The 26,094-nt window shown below is 38.0% G+C and overlaps 1 protein-coding gene across 1 annotated transcript in view; it reads left to right on the top strand.

The window, feature by feature from the left end:
- The window catches only part of CCDC171 (coiled-coil domain containing 171), a 310,063-nt gene that overhangs the window by 80,597 nt on the left and 203,372 nt on the right, over positions 1–26,094 (top strand). The window contains exon 11 of the mRNA XM_047064791.1: positions 21,772–21,874. Within this exon, the coding sequence (XP_046920747.1) occupies positions 21,772–21,874 (103 nt within the window). The remainder of the gene's footprint in view (positions 1–21,771; positions 21,875–26,094) is intronic.

Consider the following 26,094-nt stretch of genomic DNA (forward strand, 5'->3'; position numbering starts at 1 on the left):
TAAGGATAAAAAAGAAAACCCTATGGCAATTACTTTATTGGGTCAAATCTGATGTTTAACAGGTTTTTTCCCCTCACTACATGCCATGAGATAATAGTATGAAAGTAATTTTAGTGACATTGATATAAAATTTTGAAACCAGAGATGCTGATTACAACAAAGATATATGTAAGAATCATCTCTTCTTTAGAAAAATTGGGAAAACTAGTCAAATTAGTGAAAACTGAATTGTAGAATATTTTAGACTTTATTCAGGGGTTTACCTTTTTCTTGCTTTTTTTTTTTTCGGTGCATAGAACAATGATACCAAGATGAGAGGGGGTCAGGGTTTATAATCAATAAATCTCATGATTTCAAAGACTCCCTTTTGTAGTCATTTTGTACCTGATCATTTTGTTTCCATTCCCCAATAATCAAGCTTTCACACCATCACCACATTTGTCTTCCTAAGATATTGATCTGATCTTGTCACCCTCACTTTATTAAAAAACCATCAATGTCTGCTTGTTGTTTTCAGAATGAAGTTCTGCTTCTTGTCATACAATCTAAGGCCCTGGCTTTGTGACTCCGTGTTAACTCTTTCAGCTTCTTCTCTTTCCATTAGCCCTCTTATCTTGCTTCAGCCACATTAGCGTGCTCTTGGCTTCCTAAACACATTGTATATTTTTGTATCTTCCTGCTTTTTAAGGCTGTTCATTTTTTGGACCCACATTGACGGAACTGCTCCTTTTTTTTCTCTTTAGTAAACTCCTATGTATCCTGTAATGCCCTATTTTTTTTTCCTTTAGTAAACTCCTATGTAAGCTGTAATACCCTATTTTTTTTCCCTTTAGTAAACTCCTATGTATCCTGTAATGCCCTGTTCTGACATCTTGCAATCTGTGATGCCTTCCGTGATTCCATCTTTCCCCACTCTCCCATCCTACTAGTCAGAATTTTTCCTTTTCCCAACTTTGTGTTTCCTTAGTACTTAGTTTAGCATCTTCACCACAGTTTAGCATAACACTCACCCAAATCTGGTACGTGTATCTCTCCCATGAGATTGTGAATGCATTGAGGTTAACAATTCATTTTACATACCAAGATTCCACCATAGTGCATCCTTCCATAAACATTTATTGGATGCATTTATTTGGCTGATGCAGCACACTACTATTCTGCATTTGCTGGGAATCCCAAGGGCATAAAATCTAGAGTGATACCTTGTTTCTTCTTTGTCTTGTCCCCACATGTATACCTTCTGCAGATACTGGCTACTTCACTTTAAACTCTTAGTGATATCCATTATTGAAGAAAATGAATGGTTTTTTTTTTTCCCCGTGTCAAAAAAGATGGAGACTCTGGGTTATATTAAGAAGTAGTGGCCTAATCAGTGCTGCTCAGATAGAAAGGTAGTGTTGGGATAAAAGTTATACTCTGTCACTTTCAAATTATTTAATGTTTTGTACAGTCTTCATTCAACCCAAGATATTCAATGTGTTCTGATTCAGGGACTGCTATTATTTTTTTGCTGTTTGGTTAAATTAGTAGTTTGAGTACTTTGGATGTGGATTTTAGATAAGTTTAGAGCTCTCTGTGTAGCATACTTTACTGTCTGTTCACTCTTATGTGCTACCCTAAATTTCATGGGCTATCCTACCTCTTAGCTCCTGGTTCAGGAGGTGAATCAGTGGTGGAGAAAAACATGTGAGAGCCATCGAGCTGAGTCATGGATTTGGGCTTCTTGCTTAGGGACCCTGTTTTCAGTAGTTTGGAAAGTTAGCCAGTTATGACTAAGAATGTAACAGGGAAGATAGTCACAAACATAAGTTGCATGAATTTTTCTAATTTAGCCTTCTAGCACTCCAGTGACAAGGTGCAAAATAAAAGCAGCCTGGGTTTTTCACCATAGAGGATACTAGTGCTTTGTGATTAAAAAATTTTACTTGGGGGGTGCCTGGGTGGCTCAGTCGGTTAAGCGCCAATTTCGGCTTAGGTTGTGATCTCATGGCTCGTGAGTTTGAGCCCCACATCGGGCTCTGTGCTGACAGCTCAGAGCCTGGAGCTTGTTTCAGATTGTGTCTCCCTCTCTCTCTCTCTTTGACCCTTTGCTTTGTTTCTGTCTCTGTCTCTTTCTCTCAAAAATAAATAAACATAAAAGAATTAAAAAATATTAAAATAATTTTTTTACTTGGTGCCAACAAGTTTTTATTTTTCAGCTTTGCAGTGTGGCACATGATCTGAAGCAAGGCACGCTGCAGCCTTGTTTGGGTCTACTTGCTTGTTTGGGTCTCATCCTGTAAAGCACTATTGTTCTGATCATAGCGTGAAAGATTGCATGCTGATTGTTTCTTCAAAGCTTAATGGATTACTAAATGTTGTTGCTCTGTGAATAATAGTCCTTGCTGCAGAGCTTATGGGATGTTCAGAAAACTTATTCAGGTTGTACCTAAGTGATCTCCAGTTTATATGGTTCAACCTGACTATTCGTACTTTCCTCTCTTTTCTCATTTCTCTTAAATCCATAGCTTTGTGTCATATTTTTCTTCCATCTTTCTGTTTCTTTTGCTCCTCTTTTTGCTTTTCTTTCCCTTCCTCGTAATGAGCTTTCTGACTTGTTCTGTTTTCTGATTAGAACTATTGTTCTCGGGGCGCCTGGGTGGCTCAGTGGATTAAGTGTCCGACTTTGGCTCAGGTCATGATCTCGCGATCAGTGAGTTCGAGCCCCGCGTCAGGCTCTGTGCTAACAGCTCAGAGCCTGGAGCCTGTTTCAGATTCTGTCTCTCCCTCTCTCTCTGACCCTCCCCCGTTCATGCTCTGTCTCTACCTGCCTCAAAAATAAATAAACATTAAAAAAAATTTTTTTTTAAAAAAGAAAAAAAAAGAACTATTGTTCTCTATCTCTTTACCTGGCCATAATATGAAATTCAAAAATTATTTAATGAAAAAAAAGTTTTTTAAATCAGTCTGCTTTTATTATTTATTTTTTAAATTAAATTAATTAATTTATTTGTAATTTAACTTTATTTTTTATTTTTTAAAATTTACATCCAAGTTAGCACATAGTGCAACAATGATTTCAGGAGTAGATTCCTTAAATGCCCCTTACCCATTTAGCCCATCCCCCCTCCCACAACCCCTCCAGCAACCCTCAGTTTGTTCTCCATATTTATGAGTCTCTTCTATTTTGTCCCCCTCCCTGTTTTTATATTATTTTTGTTTCCCTTCCCTTATGTTCATCTGTTTTGTCTCTTAAAGTCCGCAGATGAGTGAAGTCATATGATTTTTGTCTTTCTCTGACTAATTTCACTTAGCATAATACCCACCAGTTCCATCCACCTAGTTGCAAATGGCAAGATTTCATTCTTTTTGATTGCCGAGTAATACTCCATTGTACATATATGCTGCATCTTCTTTATCCACTCATCCATTGATGGACATTTGGACTCTTTCCATACTTTGGACATTGTTGATAGTGCTGCTATAAACATGGGGGGGCATGTGTCCCTTTGAAACAGCACACCTGTATCCCTTGGATAAATGCCTAGTAGTGCAATTGCTCGGTCGTAGGGTAGTTCTATTTTTGGTTTTTTGAGGAACCTCCATACTGTTTTCCAGAGTGGCTGCACCAGCTTGCATTCCCACCAACAATGCAAAAGAGATCCTCTTTCTCCGCATCCTTGCCAACATCTGTTGTTGCCGGAGGTGTTAATGTTAGCCATTCTGACAGGTGTCAAGTGGTATCTCATTGTGGTTTTGATTTGTATTTCCCTGATGGTGAGTGATGTTGAGCATATTTTCACGTGTCGGTTGGCCATCTGGATGTCTTCTTTGGAGAAGTGTCTACTCATGTCTTTTGCCCATTTCTTCACTGGATTATTTGTTTTTTGGGTGTTGAGTTTGATAAGTTCTTTGTAGATTTTGGATACTAACCCTTTATCTGATATGTCATTTGCAAATACCTTCTCCCATTCTGTCGGTTGCCTTTTAGTTTTGCTGATTGTTTCCTTTGCTGTGCAGAAGCTTTTTATTTTGATGAGGTCCCAGTAGTTCATTTTTGCTTTTGTTTCCCTTGCCTCTGGAGATGTGTTGAGTAAGAAATTGCTGCGACCAAGATCAAAGAGGTTTTTGCCTGCTTTCTCCTCGAGGATTTTGATGGCCTCCTGTCTTACATTGAGGTCTTTCATCCATTTTGTGTATGGTGTAAGAAAGTGGTTCAGGTTCATTCTTCTGCATGTTGCTGTCCAGTTTTCCCAGCACCACTTGCTGTTGAGACTGTTTTTATTCCATTGGATATTCTTTCCTGCTTTGTCAAAGATTAGTTGGCCGTATGTTTGTGGGTCCATTTCTGGGTTCTCTATTCTGTTCCATTGATCTGAGTGTCTCTTCTTGTGCCAGTACCATACTGTCTTGATGATTACAATTTTGTAGTATAGCTTGAAGTCCGAGATTGTGATGCCTCCTGCTTTGGTTTTCTTTTTCAAGATTGCTTTGGCTATTCGGGGTCTTTTCTGGTTCCATACAAATTTTAGGATTATTTGTTCTAGCTCTGTGAAGAATGCTGGTGTTACTTTGATAGGGATCACATTGAATATGTAGATTGCTTTGGATAGTATCGACATTTTAGCAATATTTTTTCTTCCTATCCAGGAGCATGGAATCTTTTTCCATTTCTTTGTGTCTTCTTCAATTTCTTTCATAAGCTTTCTATAGTTTTCAGTGTATAGATTTTTCACCTTTTGGTTAGATTTATTCCTAGGTATTTTATGGGTTTTGGTGCAACTGTAAATGGGATCGATTCCTTGATTTCTCTTTCTGTCGCTTCATTGTTGGTGTATAGGAATGCAACCGCTTTCTGTGCATTGATTTTATATCCTGCAACTGTGCTGAATTCATGAATCAGTCCTAGCAGTTTTTTGGTGGAATCTTTAGGGTTTTCCATATAGAGTATCATGTTGTCTGTGAAGAGTGAAAGTTTGACCTCCTCCTGGCTGATTTGGATGCCTTTTATTAGTTTGTGTTGTCTGATTGCAGAGGCTAAGACTTCCAATACTATGTTGAATAACTGGAGAGAGTGGACAGCCCTGTCTTTTTCCTGACCTTAGGAGGAAAGCTCTCAGTTTTTCCCCATTGAGGATGATATTAGTGTTGGGTCACTCGTATATGGCTTTTACCATCTCAAGGTATGATCCTTCTATCCCTACTTTCTTGAGGGTTTTTATCAAGAAAGGATGCTGTATTTTGTCAAAGGCTTTCTCTGTGTCTATTGAGAGGATCATATGGTTCTTGTCCTTTCTTTTATTGATGTGATGAATCACGTTAATTGTTTTGTGGATATTGAACCAGCCCTGCATCCCAGGTATAAATCCCACTTGGTCGTGTTGAATAATTTTTTTGATGTATTGTTGGATCCAGTCGGCTAATATCTTGTTGAGGATTTTTGCATCCATGCTCATCAGGGAAATTGGTCTATAGTTCTCCTTTTTAGTGGGGTCTCTGTCTGGTTTTGGAATCGAGGTAATGCTGGCTTCATAGAGTTTGGAAGTTTTCCTTCCATTTCTATTTTTTGGAACAGTTTCAAGAGAATAGGTGTTAACTCTTCCTTGAATGTTCGGTAGAATTCCCCTGGAAAGGCATCTGGCCCTGGACTCTTGTGTTTTGGCAGATTTTTTATTACTAATTCAATTTCCTTACTGGTTATGGGTCTGTTCAAATTTTCTATTTCTTCCTGTTTCAGTCTTGGTAGTGTATATATTTCTAGGAATTTGTCCATTTCTTCCAGATTGCCCATTTTATTGGCATATAATTGCTCATAATATTCTCTTATTATTGTTTTTATTTCTGTTGTGTTGGTTGTGATTTCTCCTCTTTCATTCTTGATTTTACTTATTTGGGTCCTTTTCTTTTTCTTCTTGATCAAACTGGCTAGTGGTTTATCAATTTTGTTAATTCTTTCAAAGAACCAGCTTCTGGTTTCATTGATCTGTTCTACTGTTTTTTTTGGTTTCAATAGCATTAATTTCTGCTCTAATCTTTATTATTTCCTGTCTTCTGCTGGTTTTGGGCTTTATTTGCTGTTCTTTTTCAAGCTTTTCAAGTTGTAAGGTTAGGTTGTGTATCTGAGACTTTTCTTCCTTCTTTAGGAAGGCCTGGATATATACTTTCCTCTTATGACCGCCTTTGCTGCACCCCACATGTTTTGGGTTGTGGTGCTGTCGTTTTCATTGACTTCCATATACTTTTAAATTTCTTTTTTAACTGCTTGGTTAGCCCATTCATTCTTTAGTAGGATGTTCTTCAGTCTTCCGGTATTTGTTACCTTTCCAAATTTTTTCTTGTGGTTGATTTCGAGTTTCATAGCACTGTGGTCTGAAAATATGCACGGTATGATCTCAATCTTTTTGTACTTACTTAGGGCTGATTTGTGTCCCAGTATATGGTCTATTCTGGAGAACGTTACATGTGCACTGGAGAAGAATGTATATTCTGCTGCTTTAGGATGAAATGTTCTGAATATATCTGTTAAGTCCATCTGGTCCAATGTGTCATTCAAAGCCATTGTTTCCTTGTTGATTTTTTGATTAGATGATCTGTCAATTGCTGTGAGTGGGGTGTTGAAGTCTCCTACTATTATGGTATTACTATTTATGAGTTTCTTTATGTTTGTGATTAATTGATTATCTCCCACATTTGGCGCATAAATGTTTACAATTGTTAGGTCTTCTTGGTCTATAGACCCCTTGATTATGATATAATGCCCTTCTGCATCTCTTGATACAGTCTTTATTTTAAAGTCTGGATTGTCTGATATAAGTATGGCTACTCTGGCTTTCTTTTGTTGACCATTAGCATGATAGATGGTTCTCCATCCCCTTATTTTCAATTTGTAGGTGTCTTTAGGTCTAAAGTGGATCTCTTGTAAACAGCATATAGATGGATCTTGTTTTCGTATCCATTGTGTTACCCTATGTCTTTTGATTGGAGCATTGAGTCCATTGATGTTTAGAGTGAGTACTGAAAGATATGAATTTATTGCCATTATGATGCTTGTAGAGTTGGAGTTTCTGGTGGTGTTCTCTGGTCCTTTCTAATTTTTTGTTGCTTTTGGTATTTATTTATTTATTTATTTATTTATTTATTTATTTATTTATATATATTTTTTCATCTTTTCTCCCCTCAGGGAGTCCCCCTTAAAATTTCTTTCAGGGCTGGTTTAGTGGTCACAAACTCCTTTAATTTTTGTTTGTGTGGGAAACTTTTTATCTCTCTTTCTATTTTGAATGACAGCCTTGCTGGATGAAGAATTCTTGGCTGCATATTTTTCTGATTCAGCACACTGAATATATCCTGCCACTCCTTTCTGGTCTGCCAAGTTTCTGTGGATAGGTCTGCTGCAAACCTGATCTGTCTTCCCTTGTAGGTTAGGGACTTTTCTTCCCTTGCTGCTTTCATGATTCTCTCCTTGCCTGAGTATTTTGTGAATTTGACTATGATATGCCTTGTTGATGGTTGGTTTTTGTGGACTCTAATGGGAGTTCTCTGTGCTTCCTGGATTTTGATGTCTGTGTCTTTCCCCAGGTTAGGAAAGTTTTCTACTATGATTTGCTCACGTAACCCTTCTACCCCTATTTCTCTCTCTTCCTCCTCTGGGACCCCTATGATTGTGATGCTATTCCTTTTTAATGAGTCACTGTTTTCTCTAATTCTTAAATCGTGCTCTTTTGCCTTAATCTCCCTCTTTTTTTCTGCTTCATTATTCTAAGTTTGTCCTCTATATCGCTGATTCTCTGTTCTGCCTTGTCCATCCTTGCTGCCACTGCATCCATCCGTGATTGCAGCTCAGTTATAGCATTTTTAATTTCATTCTGGCTATTTTTTACTTCTTTCATCTCTGCAGAAAGGGATTCTAATCCATTTTCGACTCCAGCTAGTATTCTTATTATGATTCTAAATTCTGGTTCAGACATCTTGCTTGTGTCCGTGTTTGTTAAATCCCTGGCTGTTGTTTCTTCGTGCTCTTTCTTTTGGGGTGAATTCCTTTTGGGGCTTCTTACTCCCCAAGTTCAGCTGTTCGTGTCGCATACCTGCTGAATTCTGTGGTTCAGGTTGTGCAGATTGTTGTGTTAATCTTCCAATCGGTTTTCTAGGTATGTAGGATGGTTTAGTGTTGGTTTGGCTGTATTTCATGGACGTGACACACAAAAAGCTTCCATGCTGTTCTGCCATCTTGGCTCCTTCCCCCAAATTTAATTTTATTTTTAAATTGACATCCACGTTAGTTAGCATATGGTGCAACAATGATTTCAGGAGTAGATTCCTTAATGCCCCTTACCCATTTAGCCCATCCCCCCCTCCTACACCCCCTCCAGTAGCCCTCTGTTTGTTCTCCATATTTAAGAGTCTCTTATGTTTCCCCCCTCTCCCTGTTTTTATATTATTTTTGCTTCCCTTCCTTGTGTTCATCTGTTCTGTGTCTTAAAGTCCTCATATGAGTGAAGTCATATGACTTTTGTCTTTCTCTGACTGACTAATTTCACTTAACATAGTACCCTCTAGTTCCATACACGTAGTTGCAAATGGCAAGATTTCATTCTTTTTGATTGCCGAGTAATACTCCATTTTATATATAAACCACATCTTCTTCATCCATTCATACATCAGTGGACATTTGGGCTCTTTCCAGACTTTGGCTATTGTTGGTAGTGCTGCTATAAACATTGGGGTGCCTGTGTCCCTTCAAAACAGCATACCTGTATCCCTTGGATAAATACCTAGTAGTGCAATTCCTGGGTCATAAGGTAGTTCTATTTTTAATTTTTTGAGGAACCTCCATACTGTTTTCCAGAGTGGCTGCACCAGTTTGCCTTCCCACCAGCAGTGCAAAAGAGATCCTTTCTCCACAACATCTGTTGTTGTCTGAGTTGTTAATGTTAGCCATTCTGATAGGGGTGAGGTGGTATCTCATGGTGGTTTTGATTTGTATTTCCCTGCTGATGAGTGATGTGGAGCATTTTTTCATGTGTCTTTTAGCCATCTGGATGTCTTCTTTGGAGAAGTGTCTACTCATGTCTTTTGCCCATTTCTTCACTGGATTATTTGTTTTTTGGCTGTTGAGTTTGATAAGTTCTTTATAGATTTTGGATGCTAACCGTTTATCTGATATGTCGTTTGCAAATATCTTCTCCCATTCTGTCGGTTGCCTTTTAGTTTTGCTGATTGTATCCTTTGCTGTGCAGAAGCTTTTTATTTTGATGAGGTCCCAATAGTTCATTTTTGATTCTGTTTCCCTTGCCTCCAGAGACATGTTGAGTAACAAGTTGCTGCGGCAGAGGTGAAAGAGGTTTTTGTCTGCTTTCTCCTCAAGGCTTTTGATGGCTTCCTGTCTTACATTTAGGTCTTTTATCCATTTTGAGTTTATTTTTGTGTATGGCATAAGAAAATGGTCCAGGTTCATTTTTCTGCGTGTTGCTGTCCAGTTTTCCCAACATCACTTGCTGAAGAGACTGTCTTTATTCCGTTGGATATTCTTTCCTGCTTTGTCAAAGATTAGTTGGCCATATGTTTGTGGGTCCATTTCTGGGCTCTCTATTCTGTTCCATTGATCTGAGTGTCTGTTTTTGTGCCATAATGAATATTTATTTAATGAAAATACTGTTCCTTTACATAGTAAGTGCAGTGTTTTTCTTTTTATAAAAAATTCATCTATCACGTTTCCTTAATATATTTTTCTTGTATATATTCCTTTATTATTATTTTTTTTCCTAGTAGATTAGTGGCCTTTGGAGGGGGGGCAAGAGTTTAAAAATTTTTTCTCTTGGGGGCGCCTGAGTGTCTCAGTTAAGCATTTGACTCTTGATTTCAGCTCAGGTCAAGATCTCACAGTCATGGGATCAGGCCCCACATCGGGCTCTGTGCTGTCAGACTGGAACCTGCTTGGGTTTCTCTCTCCCTCTCTCTTTGCCCCTTCCCTGCTTGTGTGTGCGTGCACTCTTTCTCTCTCTCTAAGCAAATAAATAAATAAACATTAAACATTTTTTTTCTAAAAAGATATCTGCCAAATTAAAAATTTTAAACCATAAAAAATGAAATGTTTCTGGTTTTGCATCCTCAGAGCTGGCTATTATTATTTTTGCTTTGAATTCATAATTGGTTTTGACTGAAGAGAAAATGACTTAAGAGAAAGCATTTACCTTTCGCTTTTGGAAATGAAACTTTATTTTATTTATTTATTTAAAATATTTATTTAGTTTTGAGAGAGAGAGAGAGAGAGAGAGACAGAGTGTGAGCAGTGGAGGGGCAGAGAGAGAGGGAGACAGAGAATCTGAAGCAGGCTCCAGACTCCAAGGTGTCAGCACAGAGCCTGACATGGGGCTCAAACCCATGAACTGTGAGATCATGACCTGAACCAAAGCCAAAATGCTTAACCGACTGAGCCACCCAGGTGCCCCCACACTTATATTTCCTTTTTTTTTTTTTTTTAAATTTTTTTTTTCAACGTTTATTTATTTTTGGGACAGAGAGAGGCATGAACGGGGGAGGGGCAGAGAGAGAGGGAGACACAGAATCGGAAACAGGCTCCAGGCTCCGAGCCATCAGCCCAGAGCCTGACGCGGGGCTCGAACTCACGGACCGCGAGATCGTGACCTGGCTGAAGTCGGACGCTTAACCGACTGCGCCACCCAGGCGCCCCCACACTTATATTTCTTTTGAACATAATATTTTCAGTATTTTATAGAATATCGATGAGAAGCATAAATTACCCACAGGTAATTTTTCTCTTCCTTTGAGGTAACAGCTTGTTTTCTAGTTTAGGTCATGTTCATGGTCATTATTCAAGTCTTTGTCTTTATCTTCTCTGTTGCATTGCAAGAGAAAATTAAAGAGAATTTCCTCTCTAAAGTTTACTATTGACATCAAGGTGTTATTAATAATATGCAGAGACTTCGGGAAGTTTTGAGGCTTAAAAATAATAGTTGTAAACTAATTGTATAATTTAGCTTTTTAGAACTGGAGGGGTTCTTAGAGATTTTCTAGGTCAAGATGCATGATATATTAATAAACCAGTTGGAAAGTGTTAGCTCCCCTGTTTCAGGAGATATAATACAAATACAGAACATCATTCTGGAAAAGTCCAAACTCGGTATGTTGAGTCTTTTGTTGGTATTTAAGAAATATAAACCCAGAGGACTTTATTTTTTTTTTTCAACGTTTATTTATTTATTTTTGGGACAGAGAGAGACAGAGCGTGAACGGGGGAGGGGCAGAGAGAGAGGGAGACACAGAATCGGAAACAGGCTCCAGGCTCTGAGCCATCAGCCCAGAGCCTGACGCGGGGCTCGAACTCACGGACCGCGAGATGGTGACCTGGCTGAAGTCGGATGCTTAACCGACTGCGCCACCTAGGCGCCCCAAACCCAGAGGACTTTAATTGTACTTTTATATTAATGAAATTCCCATTCAGTGTATGGATTTGGAAGATATGATTGGTAAATGAATCATATATTATTATTATATTTAATGCCATAGAATTAATAGAATTTCAACATAGGACATCTAAAGATTTAACAAAATTAGTTTCATGTTCTGTGTTACACACTATTGAATTTGACTTTGAAAAGTTTTGATTAAAATTGAACTATTAATTTCACAATCTATGAATTTAATAATGATTTAATCAACCACTAAATAAAACTGACTTTCTAATTTAAGTTGCTTAGTGATTATGCTCATTAAAGTCCATCAGAGGCTCAACATATCCAGTTGGGTCTTTTAGTCATTACGGTGAGTTTTTATATTTGCTTCTCTCGAAGCAGGGGAGCTATCATTTTAAAATTGGTATTATTAGGATTTGCTTTGTGCTTTCTACAATGAAATTTTTTAAGTCCATCATTTCTTGAGATTTGTTTTTCTGCCACTCAGTAATATTTAGTTACAGCTCTAGGAGAGACCATATATTGAAAAGGGAATTCTGGTTCTCATGAGGTTTAGTTCAAAGAATATTTTATTCTCTAAAGAACTTGTGATTGAAAATGGTCAAGTGTATGTTTTTTCCCTGTACTTTGGGGGTTTAAGTGATTATATAATATAATGATTGCTAGCATTATATCGGATTTTGAAAAGTGTTTTGATTGCTATGCTTTGTGGTAAAGTTAATGTTCCCTGATAATATTTTTGCTTCATATGATCTGTTAGGTTTGCTTTAGAATGACATGTCTCTGATTTTGCAGGAGGTGTTAAAAACTAATGGGCCAATAAACATTCTATTCTGACTTTTTTTACTAAAAAATTGTTGATTCCTCCAGAATAGGGCTAGTATTTGTATGTGAACATTGTTTTTGCTTATATAAAAACCATTTTCTGTCTTTCTTAGCAGCCCTTAAAAATTTAATAGTATTGGGGCGCCTGGGTGGCGCAGTCGGTTAAGCGTCCGACTTCAGCCAGGTCACGATCTCGCGGTCCGTGAGTTCGAGCCCCGCGTCGGGCTCTGGGCTGATGGCTCAGAGCCTGGAGCCTGCTTCCGATTCTGTGTCTCCCTCTCTCTCTGCGCCTCCCCCGTTCATGCTCTGTCTCTCTCTGTCCCAAAAATAAATAAACGTTGAAAAAAAAATTAAAAAAAAAATTTAATAGTATTAAATAGCACTAACTGAATGTGTATGTTTGTATCTGTGTATTTAAATGTTCATTAAATGGCTGGCTTTCTAAATTTATAATGTGAGCATAAAGCTTTTTTTTAGTAAGCTTTTTGAAATTAATTCTTTTTCCTTTTATTTTGAAATTTATTCTTACATAAATTACTAAGTTTTGAAAATTCAAATTTCATCTTTGACCTGGGAATAAATAAGATGGTATTGTGTGTGTGTGTGTGTGTGTGTGTGAGAGAGAGAGAGAGAGAGAAAGAAAGAGAGAGAGAGATAGAGAGATGTCTTTATGTCAAAGCCCATATTCAGATTGGAAGGTAGCACCTATGAACAATGAACTAATTCTAGATCTGCATAGGGAGGATGACATTTCATCTTATGATACAAACAATTGGAAGCATAGAATACTTACATCCATGGAAATAGCATAGGCAAGCAAAGTAAGAGATATTACTTATCATTAATACGATCGAGGGAGGGGTGCCTAGGTGGCTCAGTCAACTATGCCTCCAACTTTTGATTTCAGCTCCAGTCATGATCTCACAGTTGTGAGATTGAGCCCTGTGTTGGGCTCTGCGCTGAGTTTGGAGCCTGTTTGAGGTTCTCTGTCTCTTTGCCCTACTTCCCTGTTTGCACTCGTGCTTGCTCTCTCTCTCTCCCCCTGCCAAAAAAATTATGATTGAGGGAAAGCTGCAGATAGTGATGATCATGAAAGCTGACCGGATCAAATTCAGTTCAGCTGAGCAAACTCTGCTTCTGTCTTACAAATGCTTTGGGTATGTAATGATTCTTAGGACGAAGATATGATGAAAATGTGAGAGAAAGTATGTGATGTTGATTATAGATTCTGATGTTTCCCTGGTTTAGTTAGAATTCCTTCATAATGGCATAAAATATATTTGAATAAAATTTTTTTTTAAATTAAAGGAAAAAACAGGCACCTGGGTGGCTCAGTCAGTTAAACGTCCAACTCTTGATTTTGGCTCAGGTTATGATTTCATGGTTCATGAGATAGAGCTCTGTGTTGGGCTAGAGGCTGCTTGGGATTCTCTCTCTCTTTCTCTCTCTGCCCCTCTCCTGCTCATGTGCATTCTCTCTCTCTCTTAAATAAATAAGCATGAAAAAATTTTAAAAAAATTTAAAAGTTACTTGAGTTAAAAAATATTCACGGGGTTCCTTGGTGGTTCAGTCAGTTGAGTGTCCAACTCTTGATTTCAGCTCAGGTCATGATCTCACGGTTTGTGAATTTAAGTCCCGCATCGGGTTCCGCGCTGACAGTGTGGAGCCTGCTTGGGAGTCTCTTTGACCTGGGAATAAATCTCTCTCTCTCTGCTCCTCTCTGCTCACATGCATGCTCTGTCTCTCAAAATAAATGAATAAACATTTTTTAAAAGTTCAGAAATTATAAGGATTATGTATCACTGCTGCAAAAGTTCAACCTATGTTTAAAGTGAAAATTTCATTTAAAAATCTTAGTGATTGAATAAAGGTATTTATGTTGTTTTTTCTTTTCTTTTTTTTTTTACTACTTTTAACCTTATTAACAGTGTCCCTTATTTACTTTTACTGTTATTAATGGCTTGAGTCAACTTTTTCCATTGCAGATCAGGAAGACCCATTTGTCAATTTCTAGTTATGAATATTTGCATATGCTTTTTGTATGTTTCTTCAAGAGATTGCATTAGAAATTTTTATTCATATGCGTATCCATTTGAGATATTTATGCATGGTTAGTAAAAAAGTGAAGGATGTGTCTTTGTAGACTAGAGAAAGATAAGATGCTTATGGAAGAAACAAAGAGAATGATGCATTAGATTGAGCCAGCAGCAATTCATTCATTTTAGCAGTGTGTGAGATATAGCATACCAGGGTGGAAATATAACTTAGGTCTTTGTCATCTCATTGTGCTTTCTGGGTAAAGGTATTTTATAACCAACCTTGACTCCTCTTTAATAATACATTAAGGTCTGCCAGTCACACATTTTTCTGAATTTTCTTTGAATATTTTTATATTTTTGATTCCCTGTCTACACTGGTTGTAGATTCATTGTGACATCTAAAGTAGTCGTTGGTTCATCGTGAGTAATCAATAAATGTTCATCTAAACATCATCTGGTTACCCGACACAGTTTAAGAGATTTTTATTGTGAGGGTAACAAACTCTTTATGTGGATTATGTCCAAGGAAAAAAGAAGTGAGTCCTTTTACCCTACAGTTTTCCTTTTAAACTGCTGTGGATGTTTAGAATTACAGAATTATAGAATTTGTTAAGTCAATAATGTGACATTTAACCTTAACTTACTCTTTATGTCACATGATAAAACATGTTAATCAAAAATTAGAAACTTAGTATTTTATTCTTGCTTGGCACTTTGTTTTCAACCCAACAGTTTACTTAGCAGATAAATTCTGTTTTCATTCTAGAATTTTTTTGCCCATCAAAAAGCTATTAAGAGAACTAACAACTTTGGGAAAAAATATTTAAATATAAGTACAATCCACATTTCAGAAAAGCTCAAACACTTTTGATATATGAATAAAGAATGAAAGCTTCAAAATTATAAAACCAAAACGATTTATTGGGAAGGAAAATTGTCACCTGTAAAACAATGACAGTTTTTCTGGTCAGTAGTTGGTTCATAAACCTAGTTATAAAATGTAAGTTAGATTTGTATTAAGAGACTATTAGCCAGATATCTTTGTAGAAAATTATAATCTACTAATTATGAATGTAATAGCAACTTTTTGGCATATTTAATTCCTTTTAAGCCTCGTCATTGGTCAAGCCTCTTCTTTATTCTTGGAAACATTTTATACTAGTCAGTGTCTCCTGGCTAATTTGCCATTAAATTTGGTTTTGAACTGTAATGGTGTTGAAATTTTAGCTTGTCTTTTAGTCAGGATTGAGCCCTATAGTTGGGAGAGAAGAATTATTGTTGAACTAGGATTTTAATTGAACCCTTTATTTTAAACTGACTCCAAGTGTGCAATTTGTCTGGCTTTTTACATTTATATTTCTGTTAAGTTTTATTCCTTGATATTGGTGAGGACTTAGCCTCAGTCAGCATACATTTTGGAGACAGATTGATCTGGGTTTCAGTTTCAGTCCTGTCTTGTAATAGTTGTGTGACCTTTAGTGATATTATCCTTCTGAATCTGTTTGCTCATTGGTAAAATGGTGCTAATAATCTCAACTGTGCAGGATTTCTTTTCTTTTTTTTTGAAAGAGCATGTGCTTGTGCACATGTGCACGGGAGGTGTGTGTGGGGAGGGAGAGGAAGAGAGAGAGGCAGAGAGAGAAACAGAGGATATTAAGCAGGCTCCACGCCCAGCTGGAGCCTGACTCAGGGCTAGATCTCATGACTGTGAGATCATGACCTGAGCCGAAATCAAGAGTTGGATGCTTAACTGACTGAGCCACCCAGGCACCCCTCAAGTGTACAGGATTTTTAACGAAAAAAGATACTATTACATGTACTATTAAAGATAGTACATGTATTGAAATAGCAGAGGGGCATTTTTGTGTGTGTATCTGCATATAACTTGTGAATATGATGCTGGAGTTCTTCTGGAAATATAATTATATGATAATATCCCAGGAAAATATTGATTCAGAAGATCTTTAGGATATTAAAATATATTACAGGGAAGAACTTCTGGAATGATAGTGTAAAGAGCTTGGAAAACTCTCTACTTAGCAGAACAACAATTTAACTGATGAAAAATTAAAAAAAAATCATAGAAAGCTTTAGAAATTGTCCTGGGGGCAAAGGAGAAACTATCATTTAAGAAAATATACTAATCAAATTAAAAACCTTGGTCCTTTAAAGAACAGCATCAGAAAAATAAAAAGACGACTCATAAAAAGAGAAAATATTTGCAGATCATGTATCTGGTAAAGTAATTTTATCCAGAATATATAAAGACCTCTTACAATTCAATAATAAAAAAATCCATTTGAAAAATGGACAAAAGATCTGAACAGAGACTTTTCCAAAGAAAACCTATAAGTGGCCAATAAACACATGAAAAGATGCGCAGTCATCAGAAAAATGCAAATCAAAACCATAATGAGCTGTACTCAAAAAAATTAAAAACCGTAATGACAAGTTATTTCACACAAACTTAGATGGCTATAATAAAATAAAAGCAAGTAATAACAGGTTATTAGTGAGGATGTGAAAAAATTGGGAATTCTCATACACTACTGTTGGGAAGGTATAATGATACCCCCCACTTTGTAAAACAGTTTGGAAGTTTTTCAAAATGTAAAAATTGTAGTGACCATATGACCTTGCAATGGTACTCTTAGGTATATAGCCAATAGAAATGAAAATATGCACTCACTTGTTCATAGCAGCATTTTATATGACAGCCATAAAGCTGAAACAACCCAAATGTCCATCAACTGCTGAGTGGATGAACAAAAGTTGTTACATCCATAGAATGGAATATAATTCAGGCATAAAGAAAAAGCGAGGTACCGATCATCAAATGAAGTTCATATGGATGAGCCTTGAAAACATTAAGCTTAGTGAAAGAAGCCAAACATAAAAAGCCACATAGTGTGTGGTTCCATTTATATGAAATGCCCAGAGAAGGCAAATCTGTAGAGATAGGAAGTAGATTAGGGTTGCCTAGGGCTGAAGGGACTAAGGGAAGATAGTAACTGCTGATGGGTATGGGGTTTCTTGCTGGTGTGAAGAAAGTGTTCTAAAATTGATTGTGGTGTTGGTTGTATAACTCAATGAATCTACTAAAAACCGTTGAATTGTATACTTTAGGTGATTTCTTTTTATGGTATGTAAACTATATCTCAAATTATTAAAAAGAAGAAAACCAACGAAATTTCAGTAAGAACAATGAGAACCTGGGGGCATTTGAGTGATGGTTGGTTCCATAACCCCTTTTCCATCGTGCTCCCTGTTACAGAAGCTCTACCCTGGGTGGTTGGGCCCTTCCTCTCTCCTTGGCCTTTAGGCTGGGGCTATGCTTTCTTCCTGGGAGAGGCAGATTGCTGGAATGTCTCATCCCTCAGAGCCCTGTGTTGCAGCAATTTTATTCCGGGCAGGGATGAGTGAGAGGACCAGATCACTCTTCCTCCACCCAGACCTCATTTGTAATGCTGACGCTCTATCCCAGTCTTGGCAGGTCAACAAAATTGGGGCAATTGCTCCTGCCCCAGAAGACCAGACTTTGCAATGCCCCAATGGCCACTTACAGAGCAGGATTGTTGTCCTGAAAAAAGTGGGTCTCCACACCCAAATCCAATCAGAGGCACAAGGGTTCTGCCCAGGAGGAAAGGCAGGCTGGCTTTCAGGGAAAAGAGCTCTGTACCTCTGCTTGAGGAGACTTACCTTATGTGGAGTAGAGAGTGGAAAATTCCATGGTTAAGGACATGGTTGACAACAATATAAATCTGGGTGAAGAGAGATTAAGAGGAACCTGGTACCTCTATGATACAATAAAATGACACAGCAGCCAGAAGTTTAAAATAGAGAACTAGAGAAAGAGACCGCCAAGAGGACCCCTCATGGGGTGTCAGCTGAGTCGGCAGTTGGGAAGGCTGTGTACGTGTGGTAGGTGGCATCCACTCAAGAGCAATCTGAGCAGGATGTGAGGCAGACCAGAAGCATGCCCCAAGCTACACACAGACACATCAACGCAGAGTGGAAGCCTTGCTGGTGCAGGGGGGCTTAAACACAACCAAAGACCGACTGAACATTAAGACCCAGAGGTGATTGCTAGGAAGCCAGGCTTCAATATAATGTCACAGTCATTCCTGACAAGTCTGTCAGAATGTGTGCATGCCCGAGGACAAGCCCTCCCAGGCACTGACATAAAATGAAGTGTGGTTGAAAGGAGTTTGCTGTGAATAACAAAAGACATCCATTTTACCTTTCTGACCCTGAAGTTATTTCAGGAATTGGGAACAAAACTAAATAATATAATAAAAGATGGACTTAGGACTGTTCCGAAAGGAAATTACCAGGGTTTTAGGAGCTATGTGCCTGGAACCATGGATAAAGACCAGAATTATATTTCTTACTATAAATCACAATATCACAGTATGCCAAATCAGTGTTTTAAAGATAAATTATCCCAGAGTTTTCAGGTAACGGGACATACATAAGAGGAAATAATGTGACTAAATCCCTGCCATATTGCTTATATCAAACAAACTTTAGATTGATCAAAGAGCCATAAAAAAAGAAGGTGAAAAGGCACTGGAAGAAAAAGGGAATTAATTATTTTATAATCTCGGAGTAAAGAAGGTCTGACACAAAATTTAGAAGTCCCAAAGCAAATTATTGATAAATTTGGTCACTTAAATACAATTTTGTTTCTACGAACATGATTACAAGGTGAGTGACAAATTGGCAATAATGATCTGCAATATGTATGACAAAGGGATCGTTTTTATAATTTAGAAAAGACTAAGGGGCGCCTGGGTGGCTCAATCGGTTGGGCGTCCGACATTGGGCTCAGGTCATGATCTCACAGTTCGCGGATTCAAGCGCCGCATGGGGCTCTGTGCTGACGGCTTAGAGCCTGGAGCCTGCTTCGGATTCTGTGTCTCCCTCTCTCTGCCCCTCTCCTGCTCATACTCTGTCTCTTTCTTCCTTCAAAAATAAATAAAAACATTAAAAAAAAAAAAGAAAAGACTATTATAAATCACTATGGTCAATATGGACAGTGTAATGTAAAAACGGGCACATGATGTGGAAAGGCGTTCACAGGAAAAGAGGTACAGGTGGCTAGTAAACATGAAAAGATCCTTAATGTTAAAGTTAAAGAAATGCACATTAAAATAAGTTGATAATTCCTATCATTGGGAAGATATTGAGAAATAGGCACTTATACTGGACATGGTATTATACAAGGTAGGACTCTTTAAAGAGCAATTTGGTAACAATTGTCTGAAAATAGATGTTCATACCCTTTTACCCAGCAAATCTATTTCTAGCAGTTTATGGAACAGGTATACTTGCATGTTTATGCAAAGATATATGAGTACACATACAAGGATGTATATTGTACTATTATCAGTAATACCCAAAAATGCAAAAACCTGTAGATTTTAGCAATAGGAGACTAGTTAAGTTAATTAATGGTACATCTAAACAATAGAGTACTACGAAACTAAAAAAATGTGATGTGGAAAGATGTCAAAGACATAATATGAATGGAAAAGTAAGTTATATAGCAGCATGTATACTATGATCCTATTTGAATTAAAAATTATAGACATGTAATATGTATTTTATATAAAAATGGTTTTTTAACTATTACTTTTGATATTCAGTATTGTCTAGGTGGTGGCAATACACTGGTGAGGACAAAACCCCTCCCATATCTCCTTTCACGGGGCTTAAATAGTATGAAATAGAGGCTAATAAAAGACCTATTCAAATAAATACAGAATCATAATTGTGATAATTGCTGAGAAGAATCTTATAGAGGGAATTGATGTAGTCAGGGGGGTGAAGAGAAGGATAACTTTTCTGAAAAAGTGATAATTGAACTGACATCTAAAGAAAGTATTATTAGTTTTACGTATTTTAAGGATATAATTTTGCCATGTATGATCTGTTCTCCCATTTCTTCTGTATATGTAGGCACTCTTGCACTAGTGTTTCCACCTCATCAGCTTCTACAGATGCTTAAGTTTCTCATTTATTAAAAAAAACAAAACTCTTCTCCGGCTTCGTTCTTCCTTCCAACTACTTCCCTTTATTTCTCCTTCCCTTCTTACCGGGAAAGGGGTATCTAAACTTCCTGTTTCCGCTGACTTAGCTCTCAGTCAGGAAAAAACCCAAAATTCAGGCTTATTGCTTCTTCAACCTATTCCAGTCTGAATTATAACAGATTTCATCAAGGTCACCAGTGACCTCTATGCCGATTGAACACTATTTGGTCTCCATTTTGTTTGAATGTTCTGTGACATTAGACATAACTGACATCTCTGTCTTGGAAATGTTTTCGGTTTTCATGACACTATACTTTTCTGTTTTTCTTTCTCTTTTTTCAGTCGTCTTTGCTGGTTTTTTTCTTTTCTAACTATTAACTTCTGTAGTTCCTTAAGGCCTTGTCCTAGGTTCTCTTCCTGTCTAAGGCTCTCTAGGTAAGCCCCAGGGAATATCTGTATGTGATTTCCAAACCTATTCCTGACTTCTGAGCATTATACCATTATGTCCAGCTGCCTCCCATATCTTTCTATTTTATTTGTTCTTTGTTAATTCAAATATATTTATTTAAAGCCTGCTATTTGTCAGGTGTTGTGCTGGTACTAGGAATGTCTTAAAAGCTATTTCCAATGAAATGTGATCGAAACCAAATTCATTTGTACTCGCTGCCAAAAACAAACAAGCAAGTAAATAAACAAAAACAGCCCAAATAAGACCTTCTCTATCTTCATTGTTCTCACTGTACTACTGATATCTGCTAGATCTTCGAGCCTGAAACTTGAGATCACTCTTGACTCCTCCTTCTATCTGAGCATTTACCCAAGGTCATCAATCCAGTCCAATCCAATCCAATCCAATCCAATCCAATCCAATCCAATCCAATCCAATTCAGTCACATCTAATCCAGTTTAATCTGATGAAGTCTAACCCAGTGCAGTGTCCCACGGCCTGGTAATTCCATCTCCTAAGTATGTTGCCCCCACTGTTCCTTTTCATGACCAAGACCCTCGCCTATGCTACCATTTCCTCTTGTGTAGACTGCTGCAGTTCCTTCTCTGTGGTCATACTGTATTCACTTTTGACCACCATCTGGCCGTTTGCCACACGACTGCAATCTCGATCTCGTAACGTGTTTCCTAATTCCTCTTTGTCTCAGTTTTCTTATCTGTAAAATTGGGATAACAATAGCCCTTACCTCTTGGGTTGCTGTGGGGATAAAAAGAATTATTAAGTATAAAATAGTGCCAGGCACTAAGGCCTCAGTAAATTGTTATCGAGACCTTACACAGGGTTACATTCAGCCAAGTAAAAGGTATGATTAAGACAGAAAGAGGTTTATTAATAAGAGATTTGAATGGAGTAATTATTAGCTTGTTTATACTTAACAGTGCCATATATGTTCACACAAATCTATAGCTCTTATAATATGTGACCTTATTATGTGTAATTGTTTTCTTAATTAAAAGGCTAAGAAGCACCAGGCCTTTCTAGTAGAGACATGTGAAAATAACGTGAAAGAATTGGAATCGATCTTGGACAGCTTTACTGTGTCGGGCCAGTGGACATCAGGTTAGTTGAAGGTATAAAATGACAGTTGCATCTGTCAATGTTCCAAAGTCACTACATTTTGGGAATTCTGCAGATGCCTCTTCCAGTCCCTTATCTCAACATGTTTCGATTTGATGACATGATAAGAGCAGTTCTCACAGCGGTCAGTTGGCCTAGCTGGCTGAGAAAGGGTGACGGAATGTGGACCTGCTGCTGCCCTCCCAGAACTTGATTTACAAGTGTTGGGGTCTGTATGATTGGACAGACAAGGGCTCACTTGCTGTGTTCTGAATCCAACTGAGAAAAAAGTCCGTACAGTATACCTGCGAGGGGAACAGATGTTTCCATCAAACTGAGCCAAATTCTGAGGCAACCTTCAACAACTTAAAGGTCATGCATTCAAAAGGTTATGTAGGACACAGCCTGTAACATAGTGCATATGCTAAGCTGGTTTTCGCCTTTGCTTCCCTCTACCCTACTACACATACTCTGCAGATAAGAGCGCTTAGGAAAAATGTTTGGGTTTTAGTATTAGTGTAGCTATTAAGATAAAGAAGGATAAAAATTGTATATTAGGTAGGCATAGTTTGGGAACTAGCAGAAGCGTTAGCTGGCTAATGAATGCTGTTCACGATTTCCACGTCCTTAATTTTTTTGTGTCTTTGCCATTATGTGTGTAATAGTAGCTTTGACTTAAATACTTTTACTTTTCTACCTCAGTTTCCTTTTGCCCTACTGTCGGCCTCAAGTTATTTAGTTGCTTTCTGACTTGTGTTTTTCAAAAGGCATGTAAAATTAAATTCATTCCACTTTAAAACTGAACTCCTAGACTCAAGTTATTTGAAGGAATCGAATAGATATTTGGCAAATGAGTTCTTCAGGAACTTGTAAGTTCAGGATATTTGTTGTGCTTGAAAAAGCAGAGGGATATGATCAGGCCCATTTGTACCTTATAGATCTGCAGACTTGTGCTGGTGAACTGTTAGAAATTTAGTGTGTTTTGCTACTATCTGGTGGGTTTTTTTTTGTCTGCTTTTTTCCTTTATGTTGTTTTAGCCATAACTAAGAAATTAACAGATAACTTTTTTTTTTTAACTTTTCCCCAAAACAGTAGTGTTTCATGGTTTGCTACTGTGGAAAAATCAAGGTGTATAAAAGTGGCATAAAAATATAGATATCCTTGGGGTGTCTGGGTGGCTTAGTTGGTTGACCGTCCGACTTTGGCCCAGGTCGTGATCTTGTGGTTCTTGAGTTTGGGCCCTGTGCTGTCAGCATGGAGCTCAGTTCAGATCCTCTGTCCCCTCCTCTCTCTGCCCCTCCCCTGCTTGTGCTCTCCCTCTCTCAAAAATAAATAAACATTAAACAAATAGGTATCCAGTGTTCAGTTATATTTGCTAAAGCTGTGGAGGATACAATTTTCTTTTGCAGTAGTACTGAATTGTATCATTGCTTAGTGGTATTAGGAGCTTTAAAAATTGTTAAGTTATCATGGTATATCTGATACTTCTATGTTACTTTAAATATTTCTTCAGAGTTGAATTAAAAAAACTAAAAATATTGAGGTCATATCTCCTTTCAATTTTAGCATGAAATACTTGATAACAAAGCAACTCATAAGCTTTTGCTAAGCCTATAGGAAAAGACTATTAAAGTTTTTTTTTTCTTTTCATCTTTCAATAACCATCCTTTTTAAACTCCTAGTTTCCTATATAAATGCACACTCTATATATTATAGATAAAGCATTTCCGGAAAAGGGACTGTATGGTGATTAGTGATGTTTGTCTTGCCGTAGAGTGGGTTTTGTTTCTGTGTGGTGCTGGCTCTTTTACTCTTTTACCCACCAAGAACCACTTTTTCTCTGATCTGTGGATATTTACGGAAACATGGACAGGTTCAGAGAACTAATAAGATAGGATAGGGCGGCAAGAACAAGTAAGAGTGGGAAAGCAACCCCAGGCCTAAGCCTGAAGGGTCCCGTGGAGGACACATTGTCACAATACAAGCCACACCGTGGAGGAGGGCCTGCCCGACAAGAGCTGTGGCTGCTAAAAACTGAAGCCACTGCCAGGAATGCACCAGAGCAGAGGAAACAGAGGAAACAAACACCAGGCCATTCTTTTCTTTCCTTTTTTTTCTTTCTTCCTCCATCCTCTTAACCTCCTCCTGGTGCACTCACTGTCCAAATCCAACCAGAAGTCCGAGGGCAGAGGATCCCAGATCATGCAGTCTGTAGAGGTCAGCCTTTACAAGGCAAAGCATTGCTTGTTAAAATAATTTACCAAAACCTGTCATTTCTGAAAATATCTTGGTTAGATTCTCTTCTGATGAACTCTTCTGTGTGTGCCATCTTTTTTCGCGCTGGCTCCCTGGCTACGTTTACCTGCTTAGGACTTGATTTCCCTCTGGCCCTCGGCTTCCACAAAACAGCCCTGTAAAACTGTGAAGTACTCCCTGAACCAGGGTAAGGTTGGGGTTTTGTTACTTCCCCAAGAGAGATGTAAATAATAAACTTTATTGCTTGATATTTTGTGGAAGAACCCGAACAATTAAGATCGTCTGCTATGTCAGGCCTGGCTTTGCCTACACAAAGTTGAACAAATATTTTGTTCCTTGCAAATAAAATAACGTAAAAACTTATCTAGGCTAACATCCTGTGTGCATGTGTGATGTAAACATGTATATATCTCACAGTGTATATGTGTTTGAAAAAAAAAAAGTCTATTTTAAACAGAGACATGTTGTTACTCTGTGATGATAGCTCAGACTTAGAATTTGTTACAAAGTTAATTCAGCTACCTCCAGAAGGGTTTTCAAGAGAGATGGACTCTTCTCCAGTATGGCAAGTAGGGAAGAATGCTTTACTTCCTTTTTTACCTCTTTGTAGCTTTCAGTTCAATATAGACTCAGTATCTACACTCCCCAGTCCAGGAAGAGCAATCTATGGAAGAAATTTAGATGCTTACAAAATTGTTTGTTTTGACTTGCATTTTAAAACGGAAATAGCCAGATTTCATTCTTTCTCGTTGCCAAGTAGTGCTCCATTGTATATATAAACCACATCTTCTTTATCCATTTCTCAGTTGATGGATATTTAGGCTCTTTCCATAATTTGGCTATTGTTGAAAGTGCTCCTATAAACATTGGGGTACAAGTGCCCCTATGTATCAGCATTTCTGTATCCCTTGGGTAAATTCCTAGCAGTGCTATTGCTGGGTCATAGGGTACATCTATTTTTAATTTTTTGAGGAGCCTTCACACTGTTTTCCAGAGAGGCTGTACCAGCCTGGATTGAACTGGAGGGTATTATGCTAAGTGAAATAAATCAGGCCGAGAAAGACAGATACCATATGTTTTCACTCATATGTGGATCCTGAGAAACTTAACAGAAGTCCATGGGGGAGGGGAAGGAAAAAAAAAGTTATAGAGAGGGAAGGAGGCAAACCATAAGAGACTCTTAAAAACTGAGAACAAACTGAGGGTTGATGGGGGGTGGGGGAGAGGGGAAAGTGGGTGATGGCATTGAGGAGGGCACCTGTTGGGATGAGCACTGGGTGTTGTATGGAAACCAATTTCACAATAAATTATATTCAATATAAAAAAACACAAAATAAAAAAAAATAAAATGGAGTGAATGAAAATTACTTTTTTGGATAAATTTTAGTCCGGAGTTGACAGAAGCTGCCAGGTGTTCTATTCCCCATCTTCTTCAGCTTCTGCGGACTTCTACATTAAGAAATGTTTCTGAAGCAAGAGTAACCCGTCAGCTTATCTTCAGGTAGAGGATGAAGCAAAGTTGCAGCTGGTCCAAGACATTCAGGAATTCATTTACTTAGAGGATTTAACGTGATTTTCTCACCGTTGATCAGTGTGACAGTTCACACTTTGTTTCCTAATGCCTCCGACACAGCCCCCTCCTGCTAACCCATCTCTGCTTCTCCCTGACTCTCCCTTCAGTCTGTTTTCTCTAAAGCCACCAGAATGATCATTTGAAAACCTAAGTCAGAGCCTGCCATTCCTTTGCCTTAAACCTTATTGGGCTCTGCATTTCACAAAGCATGGAAGCCAAAGTGCCAGCAAGGGCTTTCAAGACCCCACATGGTCTGCCCCTATTCTTGATCACTCCTTTGACCTCCCCTGCACCTTTCTCTGTTTGGGCCACTTTGGCCTCCTGCTGTTTCTCGAGGCCACCAAACATGCTCTTGCCCTGGGGGCCTTTGTGCAGGCCATTCTTTCCACCTGG

Source organism: Lynx rufus, unplaced genomic scaffold, assembly GCF_022079265.1.
Source record: "Lynx rufus isolate CCGP_SWC_20201006 ecotype Redwood Valley unplaced genomic scaffold, mLynRuf1.p SCAF_10, whole genome shotgun sequence".
NCBI classification, from domain to species: domain Eukaryota; kingdom Metazoa; phylum Chordata; class Mammalia; order Carnivora; family Felidae; genus Lynx; species Lynx rufus.